Genomic DNA, 12458 nt, shown 5'->3' with positions numbered 1-12458 from the left:
CTATTTATTACTTAAATGAATTTAGATATCAATACAGAATACGTGACACAAAATGTTACCACCATATCGATGCAGTTTATTATAGTACATCCAATGACTGTATACAAACAAAAAGAAAAAACAACGATACACGACCGCGCACAATGTGGCGATCAAAGCTCGGTTATTTTTTCTTTTTCCCATAATGTTTATAAAATCGCACTCAATCAAAGGACGAACTTTAATCGAACATTGCGAGGTACGCGAATTTTGGCAGAATTTAGCTCCCCCAACTCTGTCGAATGTCTTACGTGTGTCTCTGATAGTTCCTAGTTCTTACCTCGTGACAGAAAATTTCAACAATCGGTTTCTAGGCAAATAATTCATTTAATGGGAATGCAAGATAGTGTCACAGTAACGCAGTAAGTAGGTATTAAGCCAGCTTAAATAGACTCAGCGGTTGGTGGCTGAAAATCTTGCAGATGTAGGTTACGTGAACTGCATTTACGTCGTACAATGTCCTACGTAGAAGTCACTCGTACCTTCATACACTGGCAAGAAGCCTGCTCGATAAACGTCTCTCGATTTTACACCACAATTTTTCACGACGGCTGTGAATGCATTGTGTCGAATGGTGACTTCTTTTTCTTTTTTCTTAGTGGTTTCTCTCCTCGTGCCCCTCCGGAAATACTCGTGTGTTAACTAAAACGTATACAGGCGCTGTTCCTCGGATGATAAAATAACTGATTGCTTGCCAAACCGGTGGCTTTTAATAATCGTCCAGATCGAAATTCTCAATTTCAATCTCCTCCAGTTGCATGCTTTGAAAATCCACTTTGTACCGCAAAATACCTGAAAAATACGTCGTTTTGTGATACATCGAGGAAAAAAGGTTGCACGCGCGATACTAAAATGACGTCACGATGTTAAGATAATCTCACACGGAAGTGACCAAATAGTCGAATAAAAATCTACGCGAACGTCTTTGTCTTGCTACAATCAACGTCTTCAACAATATACACTCTATTATTCAACAAAAAGTTACATCAAATATATTCAATTAAACGCATCTTTTACTCGGACTTGTGCTTTTATAAAAAAAATGTCATACCTCCGTTACTTCTCCATATCCCGACTTAACATTTAACAGATTAACTACTGGCGAATTTGGGACTGCGAGTGTGAGAAATTCAATTAATAAGCTTCCGATAGGTAAAGCATTAAGAAGAGATTTTTTTTTATACGGGCTATGAGCTCGCACAGGAAATGGAGTACAAAAAATTGATTTTTTTTCATCGGTTTACATATACACATCTCAATCGCACTTCAAAATTCTAGAAGGCGATACCTTTATGTTTAGCAGTCGGAGTGGTATGAACGTTGAATATTCTTATCTTCTTTAACGCACTAATAATTTGCTCTATTTCGTTTTTCGATTACATTACGAAGTCTGGCCCGTACAAACTGATCCAAATAATTACCAGCGACCCACCAAACAAAACTTTACTTACGCCTGGTTTGTTAATAAGTTACTCTGCTTTTTCTAAGCAATTTACAAACTCTAGCCAACTGATTGCTTTTCATAAGATGACGGATAATTTGAGGAAAAAAAAACAACACGATTTGAGCACAAAACTCACACTTTACATACTTTGTTAGAACGTAAAAAGCATGTACTATACCTTATCCAGTGTGCGAGCTAACAGAAACGAAATCGTCATTAGATATTGCTTTTACTGAGTTCTAACTACCGAGCACACACCAGATAACAACTACATTGTCTAACAATTTAGTGGATTTAATATATTCTAGTTGACTCGATACAGAGCGATGCGAACTCTATCCACTGACGTTAAACTATTTACTAGTGGTACTCTGGAAACGTATTACTTAGGTCTAAAACAGTGTCATTCATGCAAAATTAACACTGAAATTTAGTGATAGTTCGCGAAGATCAATGTAGTCATGCAAAGTATATACGTTAATCAAGGCATCGGAACAATTGATACAAACATGTGCCTAGGAACGATGAATGTCATGCAACTTGTATGTTCACATGCTTCTATCGGATGAAACAAATGTTCTACATAAGCTCTTTATCCTACAGGTTTTGATTGAAAGAGACTCGATGATTTACAGTAATTCGTACAAATTCTCAATTGTTGACCAATGAATTAATTGAAAATTGATTCGAGGTCTTCGAATCAACTAATTCGCGACGTAGTTTTTTACCGAGGAAGAAATGTTCATCTACATGTTTTGTAAACATTTGCAGAAGTGAATAACTAAGCTATTAAAGACTGATGGAAAAATAATACTCGTTGACATGATACTACTTGACATAAAGAAAGAGAGAATGCACTCAAGATAGGTAAAAAACTACCTGGCTGACTTTGAAAAATTCGTAGATGAAATTAGTAATCATCGAGATCAACGTCATCAAGAGGCTCGTCAGCCTGCAGTGACTGGAAATCGACTTTGTAGCGAAGGATTCCTACGTACCAACATATACTCCATAATTAATACAGCTACCAACCTTCGGATTGTGTTTATGTTTATATAATAGAATATAGTTATAAACAAATTTCTTTGTATCGATAACTTGAAACGTCGAAATTGCCTGCTAACAAAAGTATCGCCGAATCTTTTCAAATGCAATATGCCTTAAAAATTGATATTTAATTTTACCACTGAGCGAACTTAATTTGGTATCACTCAGGAAATAAACTCAAAATTTTATACAAAGTATGCAATTCTACCTTGGCGGAATTAAATGTTAAACTGGCGATTTATAGAATAACTTTCTATGCTTATAAAAAATCAATTTTTGTTCATTCGATTAGTAAGTATAATATAATATGCTATATTTGGACTCAAATGTAGAAATTCATTAAAAATATCGTACAACTGGGATTCCGATTCTCAAGTACTATACGATTAATCAGTCCTTAAGGGGATATCAAAAACAGTTTAGAAAGAACAAAGTTAAACTCACCTCCTATCCCACCGAAACCTCTCACGAACTGCGAACCTTCTTGAGACTTGTCTGTGATGATTTCTAAGGTCGCTCCAAAACTCTTGTAATTGTTCGCAAGCCACTCAAGTAGAGGCTGGCACTCCACTAATTCTAATTCCACCCCGCTCTAGAAACAAAAGAAATAATTAGTGAAATTAGGATTAAACAAAATAATCTAGCAAAAATATTGTACGATATTCACCAAGCCGAGTGATAAAACCTTAACTCAACTCATGTGATATGTATCCGATCAAAAAAGAATTTACCTCCTTATCCGTAAAATGGGTTTTGTCCTTTTCTTGTTCTGGCGTTAGATGAAGAACTTTTTCCTCGGCGTTCGTGTGGTTCTTCAGAACGTACCGTTGAATATCGAGGTTCTCCCAACAAATAAGAGTTTCCACACTACCCAGCTCCAGCGCTCTTAATGTGTCTTCGACTCCAAAACAATACTTTCCGGTATCCTGTGATATTTCGTCGAAATAACGTCCTGAAACGAGGAAGGTTAGGGTATTTATTTAATTAAATAAAAAAAATATTTAAAAATGACTGCATACTTCGTTACTTATATACAGAAATGCGCACAATGTGTCATCTCATAAATAAACATATACTGCTTTAGATGCAATAATTTTCGCGATGTGGTTAGTGAAATTTAATAAAGTCACACCGGACTTTAAACTAAATTATTAGACTAAATTAGATTAAATTATAAAGTCGAGTCGCATGCGTTTCGTAAGTTTAACCGAACTGAAATGAAATGGATAACAATAAATATAATGCACACTGTACGATTATCGGCAAAAAAATGAAAGGTTAATTTACCAATGAGTTTCTTCTCCTGGATGAATTTAACATTTTGTAAAGACTCAGCAGCTAGTTCGATAGCCTGGTTAAAGCCATTCTCTCCGCCGTAAGACACGTCCACTAGTTTTATGACTTTAGCCTGCAATCTCTGTTTCAAAAATAAACATCAAATTTATAAAGTTTTTTAGCTGAACATCGAAGGTTGTTACATTGCTTATCGAACGTGTATACCATATTACAAGTACTGAATGGTAGCTGTAAGCTATTACCTCTACGTTTCGTAAAAGAAAATGTGCAAGTTCCGATAGACTCTTTTAATTGCTTTAATACCATGGATACCAAAGTATGTAATCAAGATATATGCTACACGTAGTGTAGTGACAATTAATAGAACAAAATTAAAACACGCCCAGTGAGTGGTCGAAAATATTATGCTAAGTAATAAATGGTCTCGAACACTTACAGGGTCAAACATGTCCGACTGACTAAGTTCTGTTTTAAAATCAGCACTACCAGCCAGAATCAAACCAGCAATGTTCGGTTTGTCATTCGTAATATAGAGTTGTGTCGCAACTTCGGCAACTTTACGAACGTAATTGTGTCGCTTTTCCATACGCAATCGAGCAAATCGAAGCGCCGACTGTCCACCTCTACCTGTAATTCAATTGGTCGTAAACGCATGGCTAATAATTAATTTATGCCACAAGTCCGTTAATAATATATATTACCATGCTTTTTCGGTAAGTCAACGGTAAACTTATGAAGAACTTCACGAGTGTTTCCTTGGAGTGTACCAAATAACGCACCGTTACCGTCCATTACAATAAATCCAAATTTGTTATCATCCGCAAGCAGTGCCGTAAGAGCTTCTGTATGAAACTGTAATTACAAAATGAATAATCATTAATATGTAAGCGATATGCAAGTATCATGCACGTTTATGAAATTAAGAGCACCATATGAGATACAAAATACACAACGCCGTTGTGATATGGACACCGATAAATTCAGAATTCAATTTTAAGATCGTGTCCTAAAATGTCGAATAATTTTACCTTATTATCACAGAGATATAAAGATGTATTAATAGGTTTGAATGGCTCAAAATCAATATTGACTTTTTTCTCCTTCCCCTCTTCCGTCACAATTGTACCGCAATATATCACTAGGCCATTTGGGGGCACTGAAAGAATTTAAAGTAGTCATACAAATAGATATCACATACACAATTTCCCGTGTCAGTTTCTGTTCAGTACTCTTTTAATACTCTTTGCTATTTTTAAAGAATCGTCTTTTACTTAAAGTAATAAATTCCTACTTGCATTGAATTTTATAAGAAATAAGCACCAATTAGTATTTATGTTTACAAGCCCCTCGAGTTACCTAGACATACTTGGTAAAGAACAAACATAGGGCAACCTTGATACAAAGAATGCTTTTAGAATAACCGGTTATGTAACGCTTGTTTTTACTTATCCTCTTTAGACTTATTTAAATGCATTAAGTGAGTCAAGGCTTTTCGGAACAATTAATACCTGTTTCCTGCTTGTTGTTCATTGTAACAATATAATATAAACTTATAAATTATTGAGACATGACAATAAAGACATGTATCTAATCTACCATACAAAAGAATGGACTAATCAGATGAATTGAATTCTTTGGAATAATTTTTAGAAATAAAAATTCGACTAAATATTTAATTTCAATATTTATAACGTTCCTTGGAATATCTCACCTTTCGTATATAACTTTAATCTATGTTGCACAGATGTGATAGCTCCTAATACAGATAATCTATTTACACGAGACTTAATATTAGAAGCTGTACCAAACTCATCAGCTAACATCTTACTGACTCTTGATATTTGGTCTTTAGGAGGTATGATTAAAGAAATCATACTCGTTCCGTTCCTGCAACAGAATATTACAAATTGGCGAATACCGTTAATAATTCAACTATCAACTAAAAAAGAAAATCATGCCAAGCTCCTAGAATAAAAATACATAAAAATGCTCCTGGAATATCCAGATTTAATTTCTACGATTGTGCGAACACTACTAAGCACAGAGAACTTAATTAACAGCATCTGAAATGCAATGTACTTCGGAAAATTAAAAATGTTTCTCGAATAATCGAATCATGCACTATCCATATGTTATAGATTATACTCCAAAAGTTATCGAGTCTCTAGAAAAGTAGGATAAAGTAACCAATCCTTATGACGGTTAAACTTAACAAACTTTATAGAATTTGTAGCACTACCGATTCTAATTTCAGTGGCCACGGCACAGGGCCGATAACGTTAGGTTTTAATACTTTATTAGATTATGGAGTTCAGACTGGAAATAATTATACGTAGCTACTCTAGTCTCCATGGATGCAAGCGATATCTTTTTATTGATAGGAATGGTGCATTCCGGAGCAGCACAAGTGTGCTTCTCCGAAAGCATGGGAACATGTGACTGCAGGATGGATGACATTCTTGGGCATTAGAAGGCAATCCATATGTCAGAAGTTAGAGAGGAGAAAGCAGTAAAATTTTGGGGAGCAAGGAAGTAGAATAGCCAAAAGTGAAGGACTTACCCCCTGGCCATTTCCAGGCTCTTAATGAGTTTTTTAATCTTCCAAATCTCAACATTGCGATCGGCGGAAGTTTCCTCGTTGGACATAACGACGGAGGGTGGACTGATGCAGCACTTTGAATGGAAAAGGAAATCTCGACTGCCTGAGCCACGTGAAAACTGTACCGACTTGGTGGCCCCGAGAGTCGCCCTCAAGATTTTCGGAATTTAATTTTCTAAAAGGATTTCTCGGTGTATTCGCCGATTTAACTACTCTGATCCAGTTTACACCGGATTATGTGAAAGAGAGAAGAGGCAAACTGGAACCGAAGGAAAGAAAGAGACAGATGTGGACTACGAATATTTTCCTTTGGTAGTCACGGCAGTCGGGATCTCCGCAATCATCCGCGTTGGAAGAAGGAGACGCGATTCGAAGCGGGCGCACTTCCTTGATTACTTCGCAGCACTTCATAAATTTACCACAAGATGGCGGACGCCAAGTCATTGTAGAGAGCGCAACGAACAATCGAACGCGCGAAAATCAAAAGATGCCACTAGATGTCTTAATACCCAGGATGTCCCAGAACTCAGTGTAATTGTTGAAATTAGTGGAAGTTGACGAAATTTAAAGTCGAACCCTCTCATTAACCTTTCTCTCAGATGATTATTTACACATTAATGAACTATTGAAGTTATCCAAGATCGTAGAATTCAAAAGGATAAGTGGCGACGTAGATGTATTTAGATATTATCCAAATAGATGTATTTATCTGGTTAAATTGGATGGCACTATTGGAAAATGTACAAACCTAATTATTCCGCGCAAGAGCAGCACACGTATTACATATTCAACGGCAATGCAGGGTACATCTATTGATTTGAATCTTCATTGGCTACAGAATATCACGAAAGCGGTAAAAGATGGCGGAACAATTTAAAAGGACAGGATCTTATTTATGACAAAAGCATTATTCATTTAAAAGAAGCCGAATGAGAACCGTAAAGACTACTTTACTTAATTAAAGAAATAGCAAACTAACACGACGATTGTAAATTAAGTGGCTAGCTTTTATATTGCATTTTACGAGTCAGGTAAATTAGTGTTGCATATTTTATGGAATGCTTAAATGAGTGTATTAAATATTTCTGAAAATATTTGCTTCCTTTTTTGCAGATATGGATAGTGACGGTGATATTTTAAACAACCTTTTGGGGAATGAGGATCACGAAGAGGATGAAGCTCCTGCTCATAATATAAAAATATTAAAAGAATTAGATGTTAACTTTACAGATACTCCTAGCAATGTACTTACTCCAAGTGAAACAATTGACGCTCCCATTAATTTAAACGAAGGCCAATCGGATTCTTCCGATGAGGAGGACAGACGCTATTTTGAAGAGCAGAAGTATTCTATTGCAGGGCGAGACATAAAAAGTCTATTGAAGAAGACAGCAATGGTAGCGAAAGAATGCAGTCCGACATTTCAACGATCAAATCATACAAACTCGGTTTCCAATACTAAAGTGAGTATTGCCAAAACTTCCTGTACACCTCAAAGTACAACGGATGTGTATAGCGATCCAATTTTTGGACTACGTATCGTTAAGCCCATTGTGCCGCTTAGTACATTTCGTGAGAGAATGAGTGGACGCACTGCTGTTAAAATATCAGAAGTCAAACATCATATCACTACAGCCGACTTAAAACAAGACTGGGTGTTAGCAGGAGTTTTAATTAATAAATCTCTTACAAGGACGTCCCAGAAAGGCACCCAATATTGCATCTGGAAGATAAGCGACCTCTCTTTAAACATGAACACTATATCATTATTCTTGTTCAGCAGTGCTTACAAACAATTGTGGAAGACTTCAAGTGGTACTGTAATTGGCATTTTAAATCCAAATGTGATGAACAATAATGATAATATCGATCAAGCAACGTTGTCTATCGATAATGCTCAGAAATTAATGATTCTTGGAAATTCCAAAGACATGGGAACATGTAAATCTGTAAAGAAAAGCGGCGAGCCTTGCACAGCCATTGTAAATACACACCTATGTCAGTATTGTACATATCATGTTCAAAAAGAATACAGTAAATGTTCTCGTCGAGCAGAACTGCAAGCCACTGGAAATGGACAAAAGTTTAGTGCTTTAAATCGACTAAAGAATAACAATTTTCCAAACAAATCAAATTCTTTAGGCAGTCCCGTTTTAAATATAGCCGCTGCGAAAAAGACTCGAGAATTACGAGAGAAAGATAACGCTCGATTAGCTCTTCTTATGGGGGAGAAAATGGAAAAAAGTGAAACGAAACATTCAGGAGAAAACAAGGGTTTAGTGCAATCAAACGACTTGAAAAAAATTCAAGAATCAAGGGGTTGGATGAAGAATACATTAATGTCGAATCAATCGGTCACCCCAACTGATTCTTCAATGGCTGGGAACATACTTAATAAAGATACAAAAAAAATTAATTTGCAACTTCTTCAAAGAAGTAACGCAATCATAAAATCTCTGAAATCAAACGCAGCAGTCAAACCAATTAGTTCTCCCAATAACAGTATTGATTTCTCAGAGCCGATTACGAAGAAAAATATTAATAAAGCAAAATTGAACGCCCTGAAATGGGTGCAACAACATGGGTCCATTAAACAAGCAAATCCAAATAAAATTCGTCCAAGTGAAGAAGATAAAACCAAACTACAGACAAAGCGACAAAGGTCGGACGAAGATGCGGTGAATGATGTCAAAGCCAAGAAAGCTAAATCCGAGTTGGACAATTTTAAAAAACTAATGGAGACAACCTCGGCTCATGTGGATCTCATTGAACGCTCGAACGACGAGAATGCAGAGAAATATTTTAATAAGTTGGAAGTGAAGGAGAAAATGGAGGAGAAAATGATGTCGACATTTAAAGTGGAATGTAAAGCAGTGATGTGTTCGATCTGCAACTATACCGCATTGTCCAGTTCAGACCTCTGTAAAGAGCAGGGCCACCCGATAACCGTTATCAAGGCTGTGAAGCGATTTTTTAAATGCTCCGATTGTGGCAACAGAACTATCAGTCTTGACAGAATGCCTAATCGAAGTTGTAAGAAATGCGGCAGCTCAAGCTGGTCTAAAGCCGCGATGATGAACGAGAAGAAAGTTGGTCTACCTGGAGCGAAGTTGTCAATCCGAGGAGACGAAGAGACATTTATAAATTCTGGGACGAACGATGCTAACCTCGACCTCCTAGTACCCGATACTTCTTCATGAAGAATCCAGAGCTAACGTGACCTGACTACAACGACTATATTTATCAAAATATATAGTGACCTTGGTATTTTTACACATTGTCGACATAGTTCTAGAAATGACAATAATTGTTGAAGACCAGCGCAAGCTTTCAATTTCATTCTTCACGTCTTACGGTTCATATTCAGGCGGTGCAGAATTTAGTCTATGAAAAATCCTAAATTGTTTACAATAAAACTCTTTATTATGTTCTTCATATGCTGTGAAACCCGTATGTAATCTTACTAGAGTAGATTCTATTTGTAAGTACTATGTATCAATATCATGTCGATCGTGATGAAAAAGTACACATTGCCATTATTCGAAGCTTCACAAGTTTACGTTCAATTTATCAATTAACGTAACACAAACATTAGTGATTATTTTAATATTTTCTGACACACTTTAATGTTGCTGCCAAGCACTGTAAGTGGACTAGTTGTAGGAACGTAAAGTATTGACATAGGCAGTACCTAAAACTATAAAACTATAGCAACCCGCAATTGTTTTTAGCGTGTATCTGGAGCAATAATTACAAATTACTGATATCACTTCTTTTTGGAATAATGTTGTAGGATAAGTACTTTGAAACTATCATGTGCGTTTCGCAGATGATCCATTAATCGCACTTTGGTATCTTCTAACACACGGAGTTTGTCATCCCTAGAGGAACTGGTCACTGCTGCCTGGAATCGTTCTAAAATAGCGAGATCTATTTCAGGTATATCATCCAATGCTTCCGCCATGTCCATAGCTGCTTGAACATCTTTTGTTAAGTTGTCCAACGTTGGCTCCTCGGAAGAGCAGCTGAAACAAGAACACTGAATATATGAGTCTTTTAACCTTATAGAAACTGTAACATCTGCATGCAAGCAATAACATGGGATAAATGTATATTAGGCATACCAGAAGCACCTAAAGTAACAAATAAAGTATTATTTTTTACTCGAACTAGCATATTCTTACCGGTAACTTTCTTCTTTTACGATAAAGTCATTGCATATATCGTAAAGATCCAAACAAGCGAGATCATCCACACGTTGGCATTGTTTCAAATATGTTCTAAAGATTTTTTTTCCCTTGTGATGTGATAGTGTTTGATGTATGTGGTCTGTTACTTGGTCTATATCTTCACGGCTTAGACCAGAAATACACGTTTCCCAACAACTCCAATGCTTCTCGTTGAATGTTGCCATTTTTACTCCCTAGTATTATCATCTATATATCTGTTGAAAACGAAAACGAGATGTTAATCTCACATTCAGCAAAATTGATCATGTGGAATACTATTTACATGATAGAAATAGACAACGTAAAAAACAACATTTTTATAAGACCTGATTTATTTGTCAATCTTATAGACCCATACTGTGTCGACACCTTGTCCTTGCATCGAAACTGGTTTTAAATTTGGCAGTGGAAAACGACACACAACTACCACAGAGTCCTTTCGCAGTTCAGAAATGAATTTCTCCTCAATTTCAGTCATCTGAAATTAAATGAAATTTATGTAAATGTATAGACCTTCAGATTCTTAAAAAATCGGCAATAAACTGCGTTGCACTATACTATGCAATCTTATAACGTACCATTTGTTCAACGCCAAATATAACTATATTGTCATACTTGGTTAAATTAAACTTCCAAAGATCGCGTCTAAAAAATGCAGTCTTAGATGCTAGACCTTGGGTCGCAGCTTTGATCTTGGAATAAGCAATTAGCCAAGGATTTAATTCTACACCATCAGCTTTAAATCCCTTTCTTGCAGCTGCCAATACCTAAAATCAAGACAAATTTAATTCCTTATGCTATATCATAGGCAATGCTACAAAATTATATTATCCATTTTAACTTACTATTCGTCCATCTCCGCTGCCAACATCTATTAAATTACCAGAGCGTCCTCGCAAAGCACTCAAAACATTTTCAACTTGTACTGTTGTAGCAGGCACATATGGTAAACATATCTTTCTTAAAGCAGGACTGACAAAAGGAGCACATGCTATTAGAAGGGCAGTTCCAATACCACCTAGAAATGATAAGTATAGTTTTAGCATCTTAATTTTCAGAGTAACGAAGCAGGAAGTTACCATAAGTTTACCTGTAACGGTAATGAGTACATAACCAGCAACTGGTGAAATTTTTGGTTTCCCTCTTTCAGTTTTGTCAGAAGATTCAAAAACATCTGAATACATCTCGGACCTTAAACAAGCAGTTGCAAGTTTAAAAAAAAGTTAAAACATACGAATGGGTAACCATCCTTACATCGAGATCCAACATTGTTATCTTCGCAATGACATGCTGGTTAAACCTTCTTACTTCACACTTACGCGTCCAACAAAGTTTCATTTTAATGTGTACACCGTCTTTCATATGACCAGAATCCTGTCACTTAATAAATTATAAATAATTATAAACATGTTCATTGACATTCGTTCGGTTACGATTTTTGCTGGTTTTTGCTAAGATCAAACAGTAGTAAAGAGTGGCATGCCTCATGTTTCTCATTTCGCTACTGACGTCACCTAACGGCCCTCCACCGAAACTGATCTACACAAAACGGATAAATTTATCATCCAATAGATTACCTACCAAATTAAAAAATCTATCATTCCCGTTATATTAAAAAATTCACTGATTGCTTTGGTATGACAATACTAACATGCAAATGTGAATGTATAAATGTAAATAATTGTAAGAAAAATAATTGAGGTAGTCAATGATAACGAACAACGATTGTAATGTCAACTTCGCCAAGTCAGAAGTATATCGCTGACTGACACCATAAACAACACATTTAACATGTATCTTGAGA

At 36.0% G+C, this 12458-nt stretch overlaps 3 protein-coding genes across 9 annotated transcripts; 1 reads left to right on the top strand and 2 right to left on the bottom strand.

Annotated features, from left to right (window-relative positions):
• Positions 1-55: 55 nt before the first annotated feature.
• On the bottom strand, positions 56-6734 carry LOC105701648 (eukaryotic peptide chain release factor subunit 1). Of its 3 annotated transcripts, XM_023432354.1 has the most exons (11): positions 6387-6734; positions 5538-5713; positions 4855-4982; positions 4528-4678; positions 4263-4453; positions 3818-3947; positions 3262-3482; positions 2975-3122; positions 2363-2473; positions 1662-1678; positions 744-831 (listed from the first exon to the last, which is right to left on the bottom strand). In XM_023432354.1, exons 1-9 carry the CDS (start codon positions 6470-6472, stop codon positions 2394-2396), a joined length of 1311 nt encoding a protein of 436 aa, XP_023288122.1. In that variant the 5' UTR covers positions 6473-6734; the 3' UTR covers positions 744-831; positions 1662-1678; positions 2363-2393. The 3 variants fall into 3 exon arrangements, with proteins under 3 accessions (XP_012283979.1, XP_012283978.1, XP_023288122.1); XM_012428556.2 differs by lacking the exon at positions 1662-1678 and having other exon boundaries at positions 56-831; positions 6387-6733; XM_012428555.2 differs by lacking the exons at positions 1662-1678; positions 2363-2473 and having other exon boundaries at positions 56-831; positions 6387-6730.
• A 109-nt stretch (positions 6735-6843) lies between these two features.
• Positions 6844-10003, top strand: LOC105701643 (protein MCM10 homolog). Of its 2 annotated transcripts, none has more exons than XM_012428547.1 (2): positions 6844-7456; positions 7539-10003. In XM_012428547.1, the coding sequence occupies exon 2, from the start codon at positions 7541-7543 to the stop codon at positions 9623-9625; it is 2085 nt and encodes a 694-aa protein (XP_012283970.1). In that variant the 5' UTR covers positions 6844-7456; positions 7539-7540; the 3' UTR covers positions 9626-10003. The 2 variants fall into 2 exon arrangements, with proteins under 2 accessions (XP_012283970.1, XP_012283971.1); XM_012428548.1 differs by lacking the exon at positions 6844-7456 and having other exon boundaries at positions 7848-7888; positions 8209-10003.
• LOC105701655 (protein FAM173B) lies at positions 9830-12434 on the bottom strand. Of its 4 annotated transcripts, none has more exons than XM_012428573.2 (6): positions 11909-12434; positions 11745-11845; positions 11500-11672; positions 11233-11421; positions 10981-11132; positions 10731-10869 (listed from the first exon to the last, which is right to left on the bottom strand). In XM_012428573.2, coding segments are annotated over exons 1-5 (612 nt in total). In that variant the 5' UTR covers positions 11911-12434; the 3' UTR covers positions 10731-10869; positions 10981-10985. The 4 variants fall into 4 exon arrangements, with proteins under 4 accessions (XP_012283999.1, XP_012283996.1, XP_012283998.1 ...); XM_012428575.2 differs by having other exon boundaries at positions 11963-12434; XM_012428574.2 differs by having other exon boundaries at positions 11974-12434.
• Positions 12435-12458: the final 24 nt, after the last annotated feature.

Source organism: Orussus abietinus, unplaced genomic scaffold (assembly GCF_000612105.2).
Source record: "Orussus abietinus isolate OABI.00-Male unplaced genomic scaffold, Oabi_2.0 scaffold24, whole genome shotgun sequence".
NCBI classification, from domain to species: domain Eukaryota; kingdom Metazoa; phylum Arthropoda; class Insecta; order Hymenoptera; family Orussidae; genus Orussus; species Orussus abietinus.
Note: the sequence above shows the minus strand (reverse complement) of the source record. Positions and strands in the feature narration are given on the sequence as shown.

What these genes read in the sequence shown, in the direction of transcription:
- LOC105701655 (XM_012428573.2), bottom strand. An exon ending in TGTACTCATTACCGTTACAG is followed by an intron (nt 11,673 to 11,744) that starts GTAAACTTATGG and finishes TATCATTTCTAG; the next exon opens with GTGGTATTGGAACTGCCCTT. An exon ending in GCAGCGGAGATGGACGAATA is followed by an intron (nt 11,422 to 11,499) that starts GTAAGTTAAAAT and finishes TCTTGATTTTAG; the next exon opens with GTATTGGCAGCTGCAAGAAA.
- LOC105701648 (XM_012428555.2), bottom strand. Translation starts at nt 6,472, where the DNA reads ATGTCCAACGAGGAAACTTCCGCCGATCGCAATGTTGAGATTTGGAAG. An exon ending in AGCCTGGAAATGGCCAGGGG is followed by an intron (nt 5,714 to 6,386) that starts GTAAGTCCTTCA and finishes ATTCTGTTGCAG; the next exon opens with GAACGGAACGAGTATGATTT. An exon ending in AGTCGGACATGTTTGACCCT is followed by an intron (nt 3,948 to 4,262) that starts GTAAGTGTTCGA and finishes TTTTTGAAACAG; the next exon opens with AGATTGCAGGCTAAAGTCAT.
- LOC105701643 (XM_012428547.1), top strand. Translation starts at nt 7,541, where the DNA reads ATGGATAGTGACGGTGATATTTTAAACAACCTTTTGGGGAATGAGGAT.